The sequence below is a fragment of the Xenopus laevis genome, chromosome 4L (assembly GCF_017654675.1).
Source record: "Xenopus laevis strain J_2021 chromosome 4L, Xenopus_laevis_v10.1, whole genome shotgun sequence".
Taxonomy (NCBI): Eukaryota; Metazoa; Chordata; class Amphibia; order Anura; family Pipidae; genus Xenopus; species Xenopus laevis.
The window spans coordinates 20,219,013-20,242,287 of NC_054377.1; the positions used below are offsets into that span (position 1 = coordinate 20,219,013).

The window sequence follows — 23,275 nt, forward strand, 5'->3', positions numbered from 1 at the left end:
TGCAGTGATATTCCAGGAAGAGATGGTGAAACAACACCAGATACAGCCATAGAAACAACTACATGTTCAATGACTACAACAACAACTACAAGCAGTCCAACAACAACCACGACCACAACAACAAGCCATCCACCAACCACAACAACAAGCCATACAACAACTACAACGACAAGTCATCCTCCAACCACCACCACATCCCATCCACCACCAACAACAACCACCACCACATCCCATCCACCAACTACAACAACCACAACAAGTCATCCTCCAACCACATCCACCACCACCACATCACATCCCCCAACCACCACCACATCTCATCCACCAACCACCACTACCACCACTACATCTCATCCACCAACCACCAGCACTACCACTACATCTCATCCACCAACCACCACCACATCCCATCCACCAACCACAACCACCACCACCACATCCCATCCACCAACAACAACCACATCCCATCCTCCAACCACAACAACTACCACATCCCATCCACCAACCACAACAACAACTACAACAAGTCCACCAACAACAACTACATCTACTACAGTGACCACAACGAGTGTTACCCCAACACCCACCAGGACAACAGGTAAAAAAATACTATTAATCTCCTTCAATGTGTATATTTAAAAGAAAAGCAACACTAAAAATGTATACTTCCTTTTAACAATACACCTAACCTGCACAATGTTTTTTTTTTATCGTAAATGTTTTTTTTTTTACAAAAATAACATAATGAAGGTCTTTTGCCTTCCATACTAAAAAGGCAATAATGTGCACACTCCCCAGAGGCTCCTGACATTTCATCTTCAAACCAAAAGTCTTTTGCTGCAGCTTTAGGGAGGATTTCAAATCTGCAGTTTAGGTTGCTCAGCCATGATTTATTTCTATAAGTGCTGCCAGCAGCAAAGGAATCACCTAATAGAGTCATAAATCAAACTGTCAGTGTGCTCATTCCTACTCACAGCACTTAAAACAATAAATCACAGCAAAGAAAGGAAACTGTTGGGGAGAGCCCACTTAGTAGCTGGCACAGATCAGGTGGCCCTATCGCCTTTTTGGTACAGCAGGAAGAGAACCTTTATATGGTATTTTAACATTATGCTCTTAAACTAAAAAATCATGCAGATAAATTAAAAATAATTGTATCTATTTCCTATAACTGACTAAAATGCCAATACCAGAAGCTCCAAAATGGTTTTTGTATCCTGTATAATTTATTTAAAAAAAAGTAGCACATAAAAATCTTTATTTATGAACAGAAGGCAGATAACTTTGCTCCTTTTGCAGGTTGTATTCACTACCCTGTCTGTACAAATACCTCATGGATTGATGTAAGTTATCCAGAATTTGGAGGAACTGGAGATGATGAATCTTTTGTTAATATCAGAAGACAAGGAATTTCTATTTGTGATGAGACGATGAATGTTGTGAGTGTTCAATGCAGAGCAAAAGACTTCCCCACTGCTTCATTGGGAGACTTAGGACAAACAATAACATGCAATAGAGATGTAGGTTTGATATGCCAAAACAGTGACAACTTCCCAAAATGTGAAAACTATGAAATCCAAATTCAGTGTTGCAGTGCTATTCCAGGAAGAGATGCTGAAACAACACCAGATACAGCCATAGAAACAACTACATGTTCAATGACTACAACAACAACTACAAGCAGTCCAACAACAACCACAACAACAAGCCATCCACCAACCACAACAACAAGCCATACAACAACTACAACGACAAGTCATCCTCCAACCACCACCACATCCCATCCACCAACAACAACAACCACCACCACATCCCATCCACCAACAACCACAACAAGTCATCCTCCAACCACATCCACCACCACCACATCACATCCCCCAACCACCACCACATCTCATCCACCAACCACTACTACCACCACTACATCTCATCCACCAACCACCACTACATCTCATCCACCAACCACCAGCACTACTACTACATCTCATCCACCAACCACCAGCACTACCACTACACCTCATCCACCAACCACCAGCACTACCACTACATCTCATCCACCAACCACCACCACATCCCATCCACCAACAACAACCACTACAACAACCACTACCACATCCCATCCACCAACCACAACTACCACATCCCATCCACCAACAACAACAACTACAACAACAAGTCCACCAACAACAACTACATCTACTACAGTGACCACAACAAGTGTTACCCCAACACCCACCAGGACAACAGGTAAAAAAATACTATTAATCTCCTTCAATGTGTATATTTAAAAGAAAAGCAACACTAAAAATGTATACTTCCTTTTAACAATACACCTAACCTGCACAATGTTTTTTTTTTATCGTAAATGTTTTTTTTTTTTTTTTACAAAAATAACATAATGAAGGTCTTTTGCCTTCCATACTAAAAAGGCAATAATGTGCACACTCCCCAGAGGCTCCTGACATTTCATCTTCAAACCAAAAGTCTTTTGCTGCAGCTTTAGGGAGGATTTCAAATCTGCAGTTTAGGTTGCTCAGCCATGATTTATTTCTATAAGTGCTGCCAGCAGCAAAGGAATCACCTAATAGAGTCATAAATCAAACTGTCAGTGTGCTCATTCCTACTCACAGCACTTAAAACAATAAATCACAGCAAAGAAAGGAAACTGTTGGGGAGAGCCCACTTAGTAGCTGGCACAGATCAGGTGGCCCTATCGCCTTTTTGGTACAGCAGGAAGAGAACCTTTATATGGTATTTTAACATTATGCACTTAAACTAAAAAATCATGCAGATAAATTAAAAATAATTGTATCTATTTCCTATAACTGACTAAAATGCCAATACCAGAAGCTCCAAAATGGTTTTTGTATCCTGTATAATTTATTTAAAAAAAAGTAGCACATAAAAATCTTTATTTATGAACAGAAGGCAGATAACTTTGCTCCTTTTTCAGGTTGTATTCGCTACCCTGTCTGTACAAATACCTCATGGATTGATGTAAGTTATCCAGAATTTGGAGGAACTGGAGATGATGAATCTTTTGTTAATATCAGAAGACAAGGAATTTCTATTTGTGATGAGACGATGAATGTTGTGAGTGTTCAATGCAGAGCAAAAGACTTCCCCACTGCTTCATTGGGAGACTTAGGACAAACAATAACATGCAATAAAGATGTAGGTTTGATATGCCAAAACAGTGACAACTTCCCAAAATGTGAAAACTATGAAATCCAAATTCAGTGTTGCAGTGCTATTCCAGGAAGAGATGGTGAAACAACACCAGATACAGCCATAGAAACAACTACATGTTCAATGACAACAACAACTACAAGCAGTCCAACCACAACAACAACAACAACAACAACCACAACAACAACCACAACAACAAGTCCACCAACCACAACCACAAGCCATCCAACAACTACAAGTTCAACAACCACATCAACAACACCAACATCAACAACTTCCACATATATAACCATTACCTCAACATCAGGGACAACTACTTCTCCAGTATCTACAACATCAGCGACTACATCTTCCACAACAACTACATCTACTACAACTACATTATCTACAACAACCTCAGCCACAAGCAGAACGACCACCACATCAGAACCAACCACTTCCTCAACTGTATCAACTTCGACTACTCCATTTTCAACTATTATAACATCAACAACATGTTTTTGCCAAGTAGGGACAGCCATATATTCTATTGGTAAGTAAATTTTAGTACTTGCAATAAAAACCTGTTTCAAATAACAACAAGCTGGTAATTTATTTTAATATCAGTTTCCTGATGCCTCATTGTATTATTGCCACGCACTGCCATTAGTATGTAGCTTATTTAATATGGTATCATATTTGAATTTCAACTTTACTGGGAAAAGCCTCACATTTATATATACAAACTGTTTTTGTCAAAGTACTTGACTAATGTAATCTGTGTAGTTCATTAAGTAAAAGCGGATCTTTGCTATATAGGAAGTGTTTATAGCAATTAAAATAAATTGCCATATAAAAAGTTTTTTTCCTATGAGTTTGACAAATGTAAACCATAAAAAAGAACATATGTTTTTTTAGCAGTTGCTTTGTATTTCAAAGATATTCAAAAGTTTCTGCTTACTTTTAGGATTTTTTTTCTAAAGATTTAAACTATGTCTGAATAAGATTTTAATACCATTACAAGAATCTCTAAGGACACTATATGGCATCCAGGATGTGGCATCCTTGCTGCAGTAACTAGACAAACTGGAAATATGGGTGGCTAAGAAGTAGATGAGATTCAATGTTGATATCTAGAATGTAAAATATATAAGCTATTAAACTCCTATTATGGGAGTGTGTTAGAGAAATTCATAATTGAGAAGGACCATGGGGTACTTTTCTTTGGAAAGCAATAATAACTTGGCTGTACCAAGAAATCAGAAATCCGCAGATGAAAGCAATTTTTTTAGATGTAATAAAAAGGGTATAGATTGGTGCTAGGAGAGGGTTTTTTCTTTTAAGGTAAGGTCCTGTCTAATAATATCGCCATGTAGTTTTGGTCTCTGGTGTTCAAATGGGATATTATTGAATTAGAGAATGTATATAAAAGTGCAAGTAAGCTGGTAAAGGGTATGGAAGGTCTCAGTTATATAACAAACTAGCCAAGGTGGGGTAGTTTATGCTGAACAGGCATGTCAAGGGAGATATGATAACTATGTATTAATCTATAAGATGACCCCATGATAAACTTTATTTAGCAGTAGACCCTTCCAGCACACACAATGGCATCCATCAGATTATGAAGAAAGGAGGTTCCATCTTAATATTTGAAAACAATTAAAAGTGAGAGCTGTACAGTTGTTGAATTTTCTCCCTGAAGTGGTTGTATCGGCAAGTACATTAGTTTAGATAGATTTTAAGCAAGTTTGAAAATATAGAGTTACTGAAAACACCCAGAGACTGTAAAATCTTGAAGTCAGGATAGGATTTTGTCCCTTCCGAGGCAAATTGGTGAGGGTTTTTACCTCAATGCTGCTGAGAAATGTAGCAAATTGTAAAACTTCAGAATCTGCACCTGGATCTCTGAACTGCCAGACTGAGACACCAATGACAGGAACTTTAAACTTCAACTTTAGAAAACCGGTTATAAAAAGTCTTTATTACTGAAAAGAACAGAACTGATAAAAGTGTTGGCAAAGTAAGCAAACTGTTTTACTGTGGCAATTTTTTGTGTGAAAAAAACAAACCATTTTCTGAATGTCTTAATGATCAATTGAACAAGCCTCTTAAAAATCCGCACTCTCAATTATGCAATTTTCCCTTGTTTTTAGTATGTTGCATTTTAACTTGATACATTTACTCTTAAGATGTTAGCTGTGTTGTATGAACAACATTTTTCAAATTAACATATAATGGAAAGTGCATAGAAGTATAAAAAAAACTCTGTAATGCACATATTATTATAACTCTATTTTTTTCTATTTGTGATACAGGTGAACGCCTCTATACGATTATGGACAAGGATGGCTGTGAATATTATGCATTATGCAATGATACCTGCCAAACACAAAGATATGTTGGAAAGTGTACCACTACAACTGTCAGTCCACCCACTACAACAACTACAGGTTTCACACCAACAACAACTTGTCTTATGTGGATGCCAACTGAATCATACACTCCACCATCAGATTCAAAATCATCAACTGTATCACTTCCTCCACATGTTGGAACAGAGTCAAGCTACCACACACCAAATACAGGTGTATCATCATCCTCCACATCATCTACACCTGGATCAGACAACATGCACTCAACCAGTGTCTCATCACCACCTGATGTTTCAAGCTCCAGATCAAGCTCTACATCATCTACACCAGGATCAAGTGACATACACACTACACCAGGTTCAAAACAAGGTCAATCAACCAGTGTTTCATCGCCACCTGATGTGTCAAGCTCCAGATCAAGTTCTACATCATCTACACCAGGATCAAGTGACATACACACTACACCTGATTCAAGTCAAGGTCACTCTACCAGTGTCTCATCACCACCTGATGTGTCAAGCTCCAAAACAAGTGTTACATCATCTACACCAGGATCAAGTGACATACACACTACACCTGATTCAAGTCAAGGTCACTCTACCAGTGTCTCATCACCACCTGATGTGTCAAGCTCCAAAACAAGTGTTACATCATCTACACCAGGATCAAGTGACATACACACTACACCTGATTCAAGTCAAGGTCACTCTACCAGTGTTTCATCACCACCTGATGTGTCAAGCTCCAAAACTAGTGTTACATCATCTACACCAGGATCAAGTGACATACAAACTACACCTGATTCAAGTCAAGGTCACTCTACCAGTGTCTCATCACCACCTGATGTGTCAAGCTCCAAAACAAGTGCTACATCAACTACACCAGGATCAAGTGACATACACTCTTCTACACCATATTCAAGTAATATTTTCTCTACCATATCAAGTTTTGTATGATCTACAATTTTCTCAGATTTGTACAATGTTGATCAGTAGATATTTTAGAAATATCTCACACCCCAATTCCCATTGTGTCATCTTGGGTAAGCAAAGGTGCACAATATGAGTGTGAGCAACAGTAAAGAAAGGAAAACCTATATAAATGCAGCTCACTCACAGTCATTGGGTGAAAGAAGGGGATGAGTGCAGTGAAGCTGCAGAGTCTAGTGGAATTTATAGAATGGTTTTAAGCTCCAAGCTTGGCACTGAGAGATGAAAGCACAACGAAGCCTTTAATTAGATGTTATTTTGTAAATTATTTTTCAAGTTTAAAGGGCTACTACAAATTAATTTATAGAAATCTTACACCTCGCACACAAATAATCTTTCATTAGCTGACACAAGACATAAGAGGTGATGTAATATGGGTACTGCTGCCAGTGCTGGAGCATGCTATATTCATGAGATTAACGTTACATGTAGGGGCAGATTTATCAAGGGTCGAAGTGAATTCGAGGGAATTTTGGAAGTAAAAAAATTTGAAATTCAAAGTAATTTTTTTGGAAGTCGAAGTATTTTAATTCGAAGGTCGAATTAAAGTATTTTTTACTTCGAAATTCGACCCTTGATAAATATGCCCCATAGTTTAACACTGGATTTTTTTTGGCAGCTTTTGTTAAAAATGTTTATTAAATAAAGCAGGTACTGACATAATAACTGTGTAGAGCAGAGATAGAGTACTTCAAGATGAAGAAAAGAAGTACTGTAAAATTTAGTTATTAAACAAACCTTTTTTTTCCCCCAAAGCAAATGAATGTCAGTGCTTCATGCCGGACTGCTCAACAGGATTCCGCGTGGCTGCTATGAAATCGCGTATAAACTCCTGTCCTAATGTTACATGTGGTAAGTGAAATTGTAGACTTCTGTACATACTGTATGCTTTTTATTTAAAATTGTTTTTGTTTTAATGTTTTTTATAAAAAAAAAACTATATTTAATTTTTTTCAGATAGCAAACATTTTTCATATTATTTCCAGCAGTTCAAAATGTATCTCAATTCATAAACACTTAAGTAACAGCCACAAAAGTATTTTAGTGAATTGCTACGTGTATTAAAACCATTCGGATTTCTTAATTGTGCCAAATTTTTCAAAACGGAATCAGATGCTTTAAGCTAATTTATTCTTACATGTGCTAGAGTAGTGTTGCACTTTAGCATGCTACCAAATCTTTTGTGTTTCATAAATGTACTACATTACTGCATTTCTTAAATGTACCAATTTATCAGAACTAAATCAAGTACAGAAGCACTCAAATTAAATTTATTTTGATGTCTGTTAGAGTAGTGCTGCAACCTTTTTTTTAAAGACTTTTAGAATAATGTTTTATAATGTAAAGTAGACATGGCCTAAATAAAAATCTGTGAGCTGCATTTTGCCTACATAACTTTTACAGATGTCCTCAGATTTCAATTTAAAATATTTAAATAAAGCCCACTGTTCATGTCTATAAACTGATTTATGTCGGCCTCTGTCATTTTTTATCCTTTCAGTAGCTTTGCCTACTGAAAAGATTCATTAAAAATTTTGTGAAGTACAAAGTTTTTACATTTGGCACTCAGTTTTCTTTTTTTATCAACAGTACCTGATGCAGTCTGTGTGTATGGAAGTGAAACATATCAGGTAAAGTCTTGGGATTTTTCGTTTGTGGATAATATTCAAATTTGGCCACATGATTTAATTTTAAGCATGCTAAAATAATAAAATGTCAGATATTAAGGCCAGCAGCTGCTGTTGAACAACACGTTTGCAATGTAATGAGTACTAGTAGATGGAGTTCTAAAACAAACAAAAGACTGTCGAATAGTGAGTGAATCTGTCCCATTTAACTTTGCAGAGAAATTTGCAAAACAGTGAAAAATTCGAGAAACAAATTGAAGTCAATGGACATCAAAGTATTTTTTGCAGCAATTTTTTTCACTCCAAATGCATTAAAGTCAATGGGAGTTTTTCTTGTGACATCTTTTTTAGTTTATGTGACTTTTTTGTCTAAATGCATTAGTGAATGGGTGTTTTTTCTTATGGTGACTTTAATGTCTCAGCTGCAATTTTGTCTCAGAGACTTGTGAATTTTTCTGCAAATCCATGGCTGGCGGAAAAATCAGTTGGACAAACTTCATCAGTAGAATCTCTAATTCTCTACTGATAAATAGAAGTTATATAAATTAAAAATACATAAAAAGCAAATAGACAAAAAGTCCAATACTATTAGTTAGAACCACCCAATCTTCATGTGGAACAAAAATAAAATACTTTATATTCTATTCTAGATGTTTTTTATTTAGAAATGCTACTTGGAGTTTCTACTTTTTGAAATTGGCCTCAGGCGTGCATCCACAACCCCCCATAGTTTCTACAGTTATGTCTAATTCTTCTTTTTAGGTTGGATCTAGTATCCCACAACCTGCAGATTCTTGTCAGAAATGTGAATGCTCTCAAGAAATGGACACAAGATCAGAATTCTACATTGTAAAATGCCAACCAATTGTGTGTGACACAACCTGTAGTAGAGTAAGTTTCCACTTTTCATATTAAATAGTAAGAATTTATGATTGTATATGATATTTTTATACTATTCCTGTACAAACAAAGGTTCAGCGTTGCTTTAACTCATTCTATTTCTCCCAGTCGTCCGATTATAATCCATCATAAATATAACCAGTAGAAATTGTAATCTTTTTGGATAAATTGCTTTTGCTGGAGTATGTTGATACCGTTGCTCACTATTATGAAATGTAACATTTTTATCAACAAATTCTCTTCAGTACAATACCGAATCCTCCAGGTAGATTCAGCCAACTTCCAAGCTGAAGCTGAACCCTAATTTACATATTTAAATGAGAAAAAATCAAGCATTATTATACATTAAAATAAGCAAAATCCAAAAATCCAACATTATATTTAAATAATTATGCAATTATCAATTGCATTATCTTACTTGACTTTAAGGGTTCAGATTAAGTTGAGCTAAACCCTACAGACAACAAATCCTGCTAAAATTGCTAGGATTTGGGCAGATCTGGAATGGAATCCTGATTTCCATACATGCCTAAAATTAGGGAATACCCTTGCTCCATGCAAATAATTTAGAGACACATTTATCAAAGGTTGAATTTCAAATTTATGTGAGTTTTTGAAAACTCCCATTTTGACTAATCGAAATGTATTAATAAAATCTAATTTTTTAAACTCAGATGAATTAAATCAACCAGAAAACTCAAATCGAATTCAATTTAAATTTTAAAAACTCAATTCAAGTTTTTTTTCCGAAAACTTGAATGTCAGGAAGGCTGCAAACAACTACAAATTGATCCCTGGACCTCTTTTATTTACTTAAACAGCCATTCGGCAGGTTTTAGGTAGCGAATAGTCTAATTCAAATTCTTAAAGGGCCAGATTAAGATAAATCTCGAAAATCAAATTCAAAATTTTTAAAAAACTTGATCAAATTTGCATAACTTCCTTGTCAAATTTGATATAGTTTTGACCATAAAAAATTAGGCAATTCGAATTTCGAATTCAAATTTTCCATTCAACTCTTGATAAATCTACCCCTTAATGTACACAAACTTTGTTTAATGACGGAATCCGTTAAAAGGGACAGTATCCACCCTTTGTCACCACAAGTCAAACATGTGCAGCTAATTAAAGTATATACTAAAATCCTACAGCATCCTACTATATAAGGAAAAGAATCAGGAATACAAGGAAATACATCAGTAGGTTACTTAAAACATAGATTTTCATGATTTCATGAACAATAGGCATAAAGCATGTTCAGCAAAAGCCCTATTCACTATAATCATTTATTAAAATATTGAGAGGTGATATAATTATTACTGTATAATTGCATAATTATGCTCTTTTTTGCCATCCACAGCCAAATATTTTTAAAATATATATTTATTAACTTAGCTTGCAATTTTAGAGTTGCTTAAGCTGTTACTGCCTAAATTGCTATCTTCATATATTTTTCTTAACATTAAAGGGGTTGTTCAACTTTGATTTAACGTTGGTATGATGTAGAGAGTGATATTCTGAGACAATTTGCAATTGGTTTTCATTTTTTAATATATATGATTTTTAGATAGTTGGCTCTTTATTTAGCAGCTCTCCAATTTGCAATTTCAGCAGTCTGGTTGCTAGGGTCCAAATGACCAATGTACTGATCTGAATAAGAAATATGGAATATGAATAGGAGAGGCTTGATTTGAAAGATGAGTATTAACCAATTAGCAATAACAATAAATGAGTAGCCTTACAGAGCATTTTTTTTTTTGATGGGGTCAGTGACCCCCCATTTGAAAGTTGGAAAGAGTCAGAAGAAGAAGGCAAATAATTTAAAAACTATAAAAAATAAATCATGAAGACCAATTGAAAAGTTGCTTAGAATTCTATAGCATAGTAAAAGTTAACCAAAAGGTGAATCACCCCTTTAAACATGCAAAATATAATGAAGCATTCTGTCTAAAATATGCAAAACACTGTCCATTTGGTACAGGGTTCAGAATATCTTCTTGGTCGATTCTCAATGCAGATGTTGAGGATATTCAAAACAGGCATGAGCAGAGCTACTTAGTAAATAATCTTTCCTTCACTATGGATTCTAGATTTATAATCAAAGTCTCAATTGAAGACTACAGCCCAAAATTCCTAACTTGCAATATTGCTTTGTTAGTTTTAATACATTAATACAATTAGTACACTATAAAATAAATGTTAAGTTTGATAAACCTTATTCTTGTTTTTGCTTTAGGGTTATGAATACAAAATGAAAGCAGGCCAGTGCTGTGGAGAGTGTGTACCTATCCAATTAAAATGCACAATGACAGGAAATTTCGGAGCAAGTAAAAACACAGGAGGCACAGGAAGCACAGGAGAAACAGGAAACACTGGAAGCTCAGGAGATACAGGAAGCACAGGAGGCACAGGAAGCACAGGAGAAACAGGAAACACCGGAAGCTCAGGGGATACAGGAAGCACAGGAGGCACAGGAAGCACAGGAGAAACAGGAAACACTGGAATCTCAGGAGATACAGGAAGCACAGGAAGCACAGGAAGCACAGGAGAAACAGGAGAAACAGGAAACAGTGGAAGCTCAGGAGATACAACAAACACAGGAGGCACAGGATACACAGGAAACACCATAATGGATCTAGAGGTAATTGCAATTTTATTTAAATTTTTCAGTTCATTTTAAATGGGTACAAATTTGAGGTAATCAAGTTACTTTTCAAGATTCTATTTATCCTTAGCATCACTTCACATATTTATATTAATAGTCACAATGAACTATTTATCACATATGTATTGTTGCCTACATTGGAAAACATTTACTTTAATTTATTTAAATTTTTTTTTACTTTAATTTTTGTTTACTTGGGGGGGTATTTTTTGTCTTCTTTCCAAAGATCGGTGAAATATATCGCATACCAAATAATACTTGTGCCTATTATGAGTGCAGAGAAGAATATGGTGTGGCTATCCTCACCAAGGTGGAGAAAGTTTGTCAGCCATTGGATGTCTCCATATGCGACATGGTATGTTGACATTTTACCCTGTTGTATATAATTGTGACTTACTTTTACTATATGCAAAAGCAGTTCAGATGGATATTGTGTTTTTATTTGTTCCAGAGTACTCTTACATATGATGCTGACAATTGCTGTAGGACATGCACACCTAAAACAGGTAAGTACGTTTTAGTAATCTCAGTTCACTGTTCAGGTGTTAACATCATAAAATACAAATTTAATTCTATGTAATGTATTCTGAATGTAAAGCCCAACCAGTCTTTGTTTTCACATTTGCAGAGGAATTTAAAAGCTCTGAACAATGTTCCTGAAAATTTCTCTCAAGTATTTTAAACATAGGGAAAGTGTTGAACTGGCCATACACAGCTTGATAACATTTCCAACTTAGTTCCCTCAGACTTTCTGGTATCTGCTTCAAGTTCAGACTGATATCAATTGGGAAAATTTGAAAATCCTTTGGACAGGGCTGATCCTATCAAATGTGGGGCCCAATTGGGACCATGTTGGTGGGGCCCCTAGACAAAGTGTTGCTGGCTACTAACACACCAAGTATTTAGGAAAATAAGGGCATACAGGCACAAAATAGAAAGGAAAGGGACAGACAAGGTAAGAGAGTGAGAGGGATGAAATAGGGGCACATAATAGGGGCACACAGGGTAAGAGAGAGAGTGAGGAAATAGGAGAGTGGACTGGGCCAATTAGTTTGGGGCAGGCTGGGCCGATTCATCTTGGGAGCAGGCTTGGTTGGATTGGGGGCAGGCAGGGCCTATCAAAGTTGGAGGAAAGCTGGGCCTAGGAGAGTTGGGTGCAGGCTAGACCTATGGAGTTGGGGGGATAGGCTGGCTTATCAGAGTTAGGGGTGGGCTGTATTCTCAAAGTTGGAGGCAGGCCAGGCAGCATCATGTGCTGAGGGAAATATTATCTGTGCTGCCCTGTGGTGCGGGGCCCCCAGAGGTGTGGGGCCCTATTGGGCCCAATTGGTCCAATAGGCCTAAGGCCAGCCCTGCCTTTGGATACAGTCCTATCTCAACTAATTGCTATAGGCCCAAATGATGATCCAATTGTTGGGTAGGGTATGACCAATAGCATCTTCCCAATTTGACCCAACCACTTATTTGACAAACTCGCAAGTATACACACAACATAGATTGTACAACTTGCAAAACTTAGCAACTTAATGCTTTTAAACAGTCAATGAAGTGAGGTAGTTGGTTACTGGCAAACTAATTACCTTCCTCACAAGAACCAAACATTAAGTAACTTTGGCTTCCCTGTAAAGCTTAATAAATAATAAAAAATAAATGGTTTTGTGATTTAATCAATGGACCTAAAGTATGTTCAGCCCAAGTCTTATCCAATAAACTCAAGCTAAACAAGGGTGTCCACTGCACCTTTAAGTCCTAGCGATACTAAAACAACATGGGGCTTATTTATAGAAAATCGTTTTTTTTTTCTCGATTGGCTAATAATGCAGAGGAAAAATGTGGATGTGAAAAGAAATGCAAGTATTTTCTGAAACACTGAATAGCCAGATATATTTTAAAAAAACATGAAAATCAATGGAAATATTCTCTAATAGCATTATTTATTTTCCATATTTTCAGCCTCACTGAAAATGAATGGCACTCATGAGACATGAGACATATTTCCACTAAACGGGAATGTTTGTCAAGGTTTTTTCTTAAATAAGCTAGCATTCGAGAAAAAAAGTTGCATACGTTTTTTTTGCATACACATTTTTTCTCACAACTCAAATTTTTATAATTCTGCCCCTAGTTGTTAACCAATACATATTGTTTTATGTATTTGGTCTTTCAGGTGAAATAAACATTCTTTTTTTTTCATTACATACATTTGTAGATGCTGGACTTTGATGCAAGAGTTGGGTGGGTAACAATACATTGATCAATATGGTCAACAATTCTTAACAATGATGTTAAGAGACAACAATAATCAAATCTTAACTCTCACTAAAAACATAGAGAGAAACTACAACATAATCTGTATTCACAAGAACATGGTGAGGAAATACAAAAGTGTACTGTCTAGAAGTTATATTATATTATATGAGGATAAGAATCAGGATGACACTAATATAATTTAGTAGGGCTAGTAGTATGTTATTTATAACAAGAAGCAATGTCCATGCATCATGCTGCAGCACGTATAACTTCCTTAAAAATGCATCTTATTTTAGAATTCATAGTAACACCACCTCCAGAGGTCATAGAAAACTGCAGTGTACGTAAGAATGCCACAGTCCTTGAACAAGATGACTGTATTCTCGAGGTGGAACTGTCTTTCTGTGGAGGACCCTGCATGGGATCTTCAATGTAAGTTACTTATGCATTTTCTATTGTCAAATGAAAACTGAGCCATAGACAAAGACCACATGTGATTATGAATAAATCACATGAATTTTATTTTCCCTCAGGTATTCAATGGCATCCAGTGGATTTGACCAGAAATGCTCATGCTGCAAGGAGATGGAGCTTGTAACAAGGAATGTGGACTTGCTGTGTGCTAATGGAAGACGCCAGAGCTACCAATATGTTGATGTGTTGAGTTGTGGCTGTGCTGGAGCCGTTTGTACCCCAGCAGTATAAATATAAACCAAATTAATCACCAATCCTTGGAAACATGCATTGCAGGCTAAGGTCCTCCTTAAAGCAAAGAGCTGGAACTGAAACTTAGGAAAAATGTATAAAGTCCACATAATTGATATCTTTCTATTCATTGATTTTAGAACATTAGCTGGTTTCAATTGTTCTGGGGGGGGGAGTGTAACTACGCCTTAACTCCCCCCTGTATGATAGACTTTGCTGCTTAGACCTGTGACTGTATTGCTCTTGTAAACTAGAAAATAGTGTCTTAGAATACAGTGATTTAGTATTAGTTATCTTGCTATTCTTTTGTAAATGTCCTCAAAAATAAATTTTAGATTGCAAATACATAAAGATGTGGTGTTTCTTTTATGTTTGTATATTCAGATGAAGAATAACTCTGTACCAATTTATGCTGCCTTCCGGTGTGTTTGAAGCATCTTAATGATGCATGGCTTAGATTTATACAGACAATACACTGATGAGTGTCCAAAGACTGTGCAGGTCATAAAGGGGTGGTTCACCATTACTTTAACTTGTAGAGGGTTATTTACTAAAATCCAAATGTTTCTGATTATTTAAATAAGAAAATCAGACCAAACTAGAATACACAATTAAACCTTATTTATTATTATAAAAGCTAGATTTAATCAGTTCCAGTAAAAACCCAATGAAATCAAGCGAAAACCTGAATCGTACAATTTTTTACGAGCTTTTTCCTGAAAAGTCCAAATTTTTCAGATTTTTTTGCCAAAAACCCCAAAAAGGTCAAATTTTCAGTTTAATCCCAGCACAGACAACAGAAATTTCAAAATAGGATAGGGACCTCTGCCACTGACTTATACACAACCTTGGCAGGTCTGAGATGGTGGATTTTCAGATTTGGGCTTTTTGCGGCAATAGACTTTAATAAATATATAAAAATATGAGTATAAAAAAAAAACCTGACCCCCATCTAAAAGAAATGCTCTGTACGGATTCACATTTAGGGGGTTATTTATCAAGGTCCGAATTTATCTCAATATCGGCTGCTACAAACTCCGATCTAACCCGCTCAGAGTTTTCACCCGAAAGCTCCGAAAACATTGTGAAATTGCCTGAAACCAGAAATCAATGGGACTGTTTCCATTGACTTTTATGCAACCCCGACAGGTTTGAGATGCCGTGTTTTTATATTTGGGCTTTTAGCCCTCAGGTTTTTTTTTTTAAAGCCTGTTATAACATAAAAAATCAAGAATTTTTCAGAATTCTGGGAATTTCGGGTATTCGGAGCTTAGTAAATAACCCCCTTATTGTTAGTCTTACTTTTTTCATATTTCTATTCAGGCACTCTCCTATTCATATCTCAGTCTCTTGTTTAAATTAATGCATGGTTGCTAGGGTTATTTGGATCCCAGCAACCAGATTGCTGAAATTTAAATTGTAGAATATAAAGCTACATAACGCAAAAAAACAACAATTACAGTATAAATCTAAACCTATTGCAAATTGTCTCAGAATATCACTCTCTACAACTAGCTCTCTAAAATGAATTTAAAGGTGAACATCTCATTTAAACATCTCAGCCTCATGCGCAAGTAATGACTCCTATACTTCAAACTGTTATAGCTGCTTAATCAGTAGCAGTTAAATAAATTCTACATCATAATACTTCATATTAATAATAATAATAAAAATAATAAACAAATTCCTTAAGAGACCCAAATTTCAATATAAACATCTATCACTTTCTTGTTCCTAAAGAGACCAGTGACTCCGCAGTGTAAGCATTAAAGACTCGTAGCACATCTTAAGACTGCTGAAAGTTTTTCCTACTACTAAATTGTAGAAAAAGGTTAGCCCAATTTTGGCAAGACTGACAAATAATTATCATGTAGGTTTTATCCAAGGACAGCAGGGGGCAGATTTATCAAGGGTCCACTATCGAAGTAATGGTAATACCAACTGAAATTGATTAGGAGGACCTGCATGTGGTACTGCAGAGATAATTCTTTAAAGGTACACTGACCATACTGTACTGCACTGCTCAATCACACTAAGTTAAGACATGCTGTGGTAAGTGTTGTATTCTTTAAGCAATATTGCTTAATAAAGCTTTTCCCCAGCTCAGAGACCCTGCATTAAAATACAAAATAACTCTCCAATGAGAATTCCACCTGGTCTGTGTAAATTCGGAAGCTTTAGGGAAGAGACACACAGGCATATTCAGGGAGATTAGTCGCCCAGCGACAAATCTCCTCTTCTTCTGGCCGACTTATCTCTGCCTTCTCTGCCTTTCCACCGACTAGAATGAAAATCGCCGGTGGGATGGCACTCGGAGCACTTCTTTATCCAAAGTTGCCCGAAGTTTCCCCGTGAGACGAATGAAGCACTCCGAGTGCCATTCCGCCGGCGATTTACATTCTAGCTGGTGGAAAGCCAGGGGAGGCGATTCGGGAGATTAGTCGCCCCTAAGAAGAGGAGATTTGTCGCCGGTTCGACAAATCTCCCTGAATCTGCCCGTGTGCCCCTGCCCTTAAGCACAGTATTCCTAGCTCTGAAGCAGTTTGTCCTTTAACCATGTATAATACACAAAAGCCATGAAAATCTTGTAAATTATATCCTTACAAATGGGGAGTTCTGATGTCATCAGTTATAAACGGTGAGTTCTAATGTCATTTCTGTCACATGACTCCCTAAAACGTGTGTATTATAATAAATAAAGTACCCCCAGTTGCAAAATATGAGGATATTGGAAGTTACCTCGGAGTTCCATGACCTGTATAAAAACACGAGGCCTTCGGCCTCGTGTTTTTATATGGTCATGAAACTCCTCGGTAACTTATAATATCCTTATATTTTACAAGAGGGGGCACTTTATTGACAATATAATTACAGTGTAATATAATGTAGGGATGTGTTTTCACCCTTTTCCCTAAATTCACAATGCTGTGACTTTAAGGGGCTGATTCACTATGGGTCGAATATCGAGGGTTAATTAACCCTCAATATGCGACTAGGAATTGAAATCCTTCGACTTCGAATATCGAAGTTGAAGGATTTAGCGCAAATGCTACGATCGTACGATCGAAGGATTATTCCTTCGATCGAACGATTAAATTGTTCGAATCGAACGATTCGAAGGATTTAAATCCAACGATCGAAGGAATATCCTTTGATCAAAAAAACTCAGGCAAGCCTATGGGGACCTTCCCCATAGGCTAACATTGACTTCGGTAGCTTTTATCTGCCGAACTAGGGGGTCAAAGTTTTTTTTAAAGAGACAGTACTTCGACTATCGAATGGTCGAATAGTCGAACGATTTTTAGTTCGAATCCTTCGATTCGAAGTCGTAGTCGAAGGTCGAAGTAGCCCATTCGATGGTCGAAGTAGCCCAAAAAATACTTCTCCTATATACAAAAGAGGACTTATCCCCCTATCCCGTTGCACTGTAGAAAATTAGACACAATGTATTACAGTAAAAAGCAATATTTATTAATAACCATGCTAGTGAAACAAATTAAAACATATTTAAAAACCAACAGCGCTGCTGGAAACAAAAAACGGGGAATACCCTGATGTTAATTAGTGATCACTATTTTTCATACTGGTTGAAAAACCTTGCGTAGGTAAAGAAATGTGGTTGGAGCAGTAAAGATGGTTTGGTAAAACGTATTAGGTGTGAACTCCCGGCAAAGACCACATTAAGGGCATGTATGCCAAAATGTCCCTTCTTCTCTGTATAAGAACTATGTCCCAAGCAGGGTAGGGGCTGGCTCCCCTTGCAAGTCCCTCAGCGGAAGCCCCTTGAGCCGAGGTTAAATGCAGGGTAAGTAAGGAGTTAGCTGTAGCAAACGCTGGATCCAATGTAGTAGTCAAAAGGCTATATATGCAGAACCCCAGTTCAGTATGCCAGCAAAAGGTTTCCTATACTTGCCCTTGTGTGGATATCGTCCGTGGTGTGGAACGCTCACAAATATCCGTCAGATCATCCCCGGGATAAAAACTGCATCCAATCCGCAAGGGAAAAACACCGCTTTGAGCCCAGCAGCGCCGAACTACTCGACAGCTGTTTCGCCACGAAAGTGGCTTTGTCAAGAGCTCTTGACAAAGCCACTTTGATCACTAATTAACATCACTAATTAACATCAGGGTATTCCCCGTTTTTTGTTTCCAGCAGCGCTGTTGGTTTTTAAATATGTTTTAATTTGTTTCACTAGCATGGTTATTAATAAATATTGCTTTTTACTGTAATACATTGTGTCTAATTTTCTACAGTGCAACGGGATAGGGGGATAAGTCCTCTTTTGTATATAGGATAATTGCTTCAAATGTGGTGGACACCCCTCCCCCCTTGCACTGATATATAATTGAATGCTGGCGCAACTGTGGATGTCTGCTTATTTTTAACCCGGCGTTCTAATCCCCAAAAAATACTTCGAAATTCGAAGTTTTTTTACTTCGAATCCTTCACTCGATTTAAGTGAATCGGCCCCTAAATGTATGACAACAAAAAACATGGCTGCTGCTTGTACTGCAGTCAGAGTTATCAGCTAGAGGGATTTGCTTCTGACCTTGTGACCTCTATGAAGGAGGTTTTGGAACCAAAATGAAAGTGAGGCAGATCTTTTCCAGGAAAAAGAGAATTAAGAAAGGCATTGCTCGGTCCTGGTATTTCTCCTTCTCTCCTGTGAGTGTCCCTGCTGATTTGTACAAGTGAGAACTTGGGAACTTGAGAACTTGGGAATGATTCGAACAATTCGAATTAAAAATCGTTCGACTATTCGACCATTTGATAGTCTAAGTACTGTCTCTTTAAAAAATACTTTGACTTCATGCTTCGCCACTTTAAACCTACCGAGCTGCAATGTTAGCCTATGGGGACCTTCCCCAGCACTTTTCTAAGCTTTTTTCGATTGAATAAAAATCCTTCGATCGATTGTAATAAATGATTCGAATAGTTCGACTCGAACAATTTTTATGTCATCGTTCAATTGAAGCATTTGGCTAAATCCTTCGAATTCGGTGTTCGAATTCGAAGGATTTTACTTCGAGGGTCGAATTTGAGGGTTTATTAACCCTTGAAATTCGACCCTTGATAAATCTGCCCCCCACTGTATTCCTGCCCAGATACGCCATTATGCATAAGCAAATTGAGTGAAACTGTGTGTGTGTGCTCTCACTATAATAAATATGGTGAATGAATTCCCACTCAGTTTGATTAGCAATTTCTAGAGAATTTCTGGAGAAAGAATGTGCATCATATGGTCACTGAAGAATCAGTAAAGTTTGATTCTAAAGTTTGGGTTCTAAACTATTGTGTTTTTGTACTGGCCCAGACTGGAAGTCTGTATATTCTGGCAAATACCAGGTGGACTGTTGGAAGATGCCAAGTGCCAACTGTTGGAAGATGCCAAGTGTATATTTGGCAATCCCCCATTCCTCTGCAGTACATTGTATTTTCAGATGGTTTGAGGCAAACAGCTAAATTTCCCATGGGTGACAAATAGCTATATCTATCAATGCCCTAAGAAAGCAAGATGTGTAAATTCATTACTTCATCTGTACATAAAAAATTGATACATAAATAATCCTATCTACAAAACTCAATCACAAAAAATACACATTTCATTTCTTTGCAACTAAAGTTTATTTATGCACACATTTACAAAAGAATCAGCAAGAGAAATGATAATAAGTCATGTGACTTGTGCTCTGATATCAATCACTCTTTACTGCCCTCCCTTTTCCCCCCCAGCAGCCAAACAAAAGAACAATGGGAAGGTAATCAGATAGCAGCTCCCTAACACAAGATAACAGCTGCCTGGTAGATCTAAGAACAACACTTAATAGTAAAAACCCATGTCTCACTGAGACACATTCAGTTACATTGAGAAGGAAAAACAGCAGCCTGCCAGAAAGCATTTCTCTCCTAAAGTGCAGGCACAAGTCACATGACATGGGGCAGCTGGGAAATTGACAAAATGTCTAGCCCCATGTCAGATTTCAAAATTGAATATAAAAAAATCTGTTTGCTGTTTTGAGAAATGGATTTCAGTGCAGAATTCTAGTGGAGTAGCACTATTAACTGATGCATTTTGAAAAAAACATGTTTTCCGATGACAGGATCCCTTTAAAGAGAATCTTAACCTGCAGTGTGTTTACTTTTTGTCTGCTGACTTTTATGGACTTAATTCTGAGGAGAGCAAGTTGCTCCAGCACAACCACAACTCAACACATCAACATAGTTCTGGCGTCTTCCTTTAGCACATAGCAGTTGCACATTCTTTTCAATAAACTCCTTCTCCTTGCAGCATGAGCATTTCTGGTCCAAACCATTGGATGCCATTGAATACCTGAGGAAAAATTAATTAAGGTTATTAACTGGAATAAAATATTCCCATGTTACAGAAAAAATCATTTAAGTATCCACCAAATAATGAAGCTTAGCAACTAATTTAAACATTTTGTTGCATATAAGCAACAGTTTTAATAGGCGAATGAATTAAGCAACAATAAGAAGATAACTATAAAAAGGATGATTATATTTTATCAGTTATTTTACAGTGTAGACTATTAAGGGCAGATTTATTAAGGGTTGAACTTTTTTTAACTGTTTTTGGTGTCAAAATTTACCCCCAATTCGAATGTAAATTTGAATGTGAGATTTATCACGCTTCGAACATTGAAACAGGTCTCATTTGAATATTCACTACTTAAAACCTGCAGAGTTCATCTACAAGTCAATGGCATTTGAATATGTTAATTGCCTTCCTGACATTCAAGCTTTTTGGAAGGAAAACTCAATTTGAATTTGATTAGAATTTTCGGTTTGGGACTATTCGATCGAATATTTTTTCATAAATAACCTCCCATTCAAGATGTGAATATATTTGAAATTATTAGAGTAAAAAAAATCCATATAAATTTGACCTTTAATATATCTGCCCATTAATTTAAATTCTGTGGTTTAATTGTAGATTTACCTCAGTTTGAGACTCACATGAACCCCGGGGGTCTCTAGTGAGCTTGCTTTCTCACAACCTGGTGGGTGTATTCCTTTGCCTTTTTATTTTGTTTAATTATGACCTTGGGGTTGGCATTCTAAGTACAGGTATGGGAACCATTATCTGGAAACCCATTATCCAGAAATCTCTGAAATATGGGAAGGCCATCTCCCATAGAATTTTAATAAAATTAAATTTTTTAAAATGGTTTCCTTTTTCCCTGTAATAATAAAACAGTACCTTGTACTAAGATATAATTAATCCTTATTGGATAAAGAACAATCCATTTGGGCTTAATTAATATTTAAATGATTCCTTAGTAGACAAAGTATGGAGATCCAAATTACAAAAAAATCAGATAACCCCATGTCCCAAGCATTCTGGATTACGTCCCATACTAGTACATATTTGTGGTGATGATACTAGAAATTCTTTGCAGGATGCTGACACTTTGCAGATAAATCTGACTAAACTTGTTCTATTGTAATAAATGCACCTTGGTAGAAATAACATAAATTCAAGTTATACACTAAATTGTAGATTGTAGGGGGTATCCTTAACTGAGAAGGATTTGGAGATTTTTGTGGCTGCCAGTCTGGGAAAGGGGGGAAAAGGGGGAAAGGGGGTTCTTGTTGGTTATAGAGGAAGCAGAACCTGCAGTCTGGACTCCCCTTTTCCCCAGGCCCCCCTGTGACTGCGCGGTCTGCTTTTTCTATAGTTATGCCACTGTTCATATAGCTGATAACTAACTAATAATAAGGTACTACAGTATTCTTTTCAATATAAAATGCATGCAAGCTTAACTAAGCATTGGATGAGTAACTTACATTGAAGATCCCATGCAGGGTCCACCACAGTAATCCTAATCAGAAGGACCTGGTCTTCATTCTTCTTTCTGATTTTTCCAGCTTTTAAACAGGGTTTACTGACCCCATCTAAAAACAAATGCTTTATAAGGCTACAATGTATTGTTTTTGCTAATTTGTATTACTTATTGTACTCTGCTATGCATATTTCAGTTTCAAATCAATGCATGGTTGCTAGGGTAATTTGAACCCTAGCAACCAGATTGGTGAAATTGCAAACTGGGGAGCTTCTGAATAAAAATCTAAAAAAACTCAAAAAACCTTGAAACCTTTCAAGACAGTTTTTGGTATGAATGGAGGTTTTTTTTTCCAGAAAACAAGCAGAAGAACTGGGAAAGTTACAGGGTCCCCCCAGTTCAAATATTTAGTATTCTCTGTTAAGACTGTTATTGATATGAATGTAGGTGTCTCTACAGAGTGCAAAAAACTTTAGAGCATTGAAAGCAGGCCAAGTTCAGAAATGAATGGGACGCTAAACCCATCTGTAAAGTTGCCCCGCTGCACCGACTAGTTCTCTACAAAAGTTGATAAAAAAAAAACAAAACACAATTATACATGGAAAACAGTTCACCAATGAGATTACTTACTAGGGACAGGGGTGTTTGGACCATAGATGTTTTCAGGGCCGGAAATAGGGGTAGGCAGAATAGGCACGTGCCTAGGGCACAAAGATGGTGGGACGCCAGTCTGGTCCCCTCTTGCCAGCACATGGTTGCCAGGTTGCCTAGGGCTGGATGTTTTATTCAGAT

At 36.8% G+C, this 23,275-nt stretch overlaps 5 protein-coding genes across 5 annotated transcripts in view; all 5 read left to right on the forward strand.

The window, feature by feature from the left end:
• The window catches only part of LOC108704982 (mucin-5AC), a 35,082-nt gene extending 35,030 nt beyond the window's left edge, over nucleotides 1–52 (forward strand). The window contains 1 exon segment of the mRNA XM_041589598.1: nucleotides 6–52. Coding sequence (XP_041445532.1) covers nucleotides 6–52 — 47 coding nt within the window.
• LOC121402948 (probable serine/threonine-protein kinase fhkB) lies at nucleotides 48–1,403 on the forward strand. The gene is made up of 2 exons (XM_041589958.1): nucleotides 48–598; nucleotides 1,300–1,403. Exons 1-2 carry the CDS (start codon nucleotides 63–65, stop codon nucleotides 1,340–1,342), a joined length of 579 nt encoding a protein of 192 aa, XP_041445892.1. The 5' UTR covers nucleotides 48–62; the 3' UTR covers nucleotides 1,343–1,403.
• Nucleotides 1,404–1,425: 22 nt separating this feature from the next.
• Nucleotides 1,426–3,295, forward strand: LOC121402874 (mucin-2-like). Its single transcript, XM_041589599.1, has 3 exons — nucleotides 1,426–2,247; nucleotides 2,954–3,174; nucleotides 3,260–3,295. Exons 1-3 carry the CDS (start codon nucleotides 1,431–1,433, stop codon nucleotides 3,293–3,295), a joined length of 1,074 nt encoding a protein of 357 aa, XP_041445533.1. The 5' UTR covers nucleotides 1,426–1,430.
• On the forward strand, nucleotides 3,272–5,669 carry LOC121402950 (putative uncharacterized protein DDB_G0283431). Its single transcript, XM_041589961.1, has 2 exons — nucleotides 3,272–3,721; nucleotides 5,484–5,669. Exons 1-2 carry the CDS (start codon nucleotides 3,306–3,308, stop codon nucleotides 5,485–5,487), a joined length of 420 nt encoding a protein of 139 aa, XP_041445895.1. The 5' UTR covers nucleotides 3,272–3,305; the 3' UTR covers nucleotides 5,488–5,669.
• Nucleotides 5,504–15,022, forward strand: LOC121402875 (mucin-5AC-like). The gene is made up of 9 exons (XM_041589600.1): nucleotides 5,504–6,461; nucleotides 7,286–7,381; nucleotides 8,120–8,160; nucleotides 8,920–9,048; nucleotides 11,294–11,698; nucleotides 11,949–12,077; nucleotides 12,174–12,228; nucleotides 14,269–14,404; nucleotides 14,506–15,022. The coding sequence occupies exons 1-9, from the start codon at nucleotides 5,504–5,506 to the stop codon at nucleotides 14,675–14,677; spliced, it is 2,121 nt and encodes a 706-aa protein (XP_041445534.1). The 3' UTR covers nucleotides 14,678–15,022.
• The last annotated feature ends 8,253 nt before the right edge of the window (nucleotides 15,023–23,275 follow it).

Excerpts from the sequence above, each read along its gene's own strand:
- LOC121402950 (XM_041589961.1), top strand. The coding sequence starts at position 3,306 with ATGTTCAATGACAACAACAACTACAAGCAGTCCAACCACAACAACAAC.
- LOC121402874 (XM_041589599.1), top strand. The coding sequence starts at position 1,431 with ATGAATGTTGTGAGTGTTCAATGCAGAGCAAAAGACTTCCCCACTGCT. Across the intron at positions 2,248-2,953 it reads AACACCCACCAGGACAACAG|GTTGTATTCGCTACCCTGTC; the intron begins GTAAAAAAATAC and ends CTCCTTTTTCAG. Across the intron at positions 3,175-3,259 it reads CAATAACATGCAATAAAGAT|GAAGAGATGGTGAAACAACA; the intron begins GTAGGTTTGATA and ends GTGCTATTCCAG.
- LOC121402875 (XM_041589600.1), top strand. The coding sequence starts at position 5,504 with ATGGACAAGGATGGCTGTGAATATTATGCATTATGCAATGATACCTGC. Across the intron at positions 12,229-14,268 it reads GACATGCACACCTAAAACAG|AATTCATAGTAACACCACCT; the intron begins GTAAGTACGTTT and ends ATCTTATTTTAG. Across the intron at positions 14,405-14,505 it reads CCCTGCATGGGATCTTCAAT|GTATTCAATGGCATCCAGTG; the intron begins GTAAGTTACTTA and ends ATTTTCCCTCAG.
- LOC121402948 (XM_041589958.1), top strand. The coding sequence starts at position 63 with ATGTTCAATGACTACAACAACAACTACAAGCAGTCCAACAACAACCAC. Across the intron at positions 599-1,299 it reads AACACCCACCAGGACAACAG|GTTGTATTCACTACCCTGTC; the intron begins GTAAAAAAATAC and ends CTCCTTTTGCAG.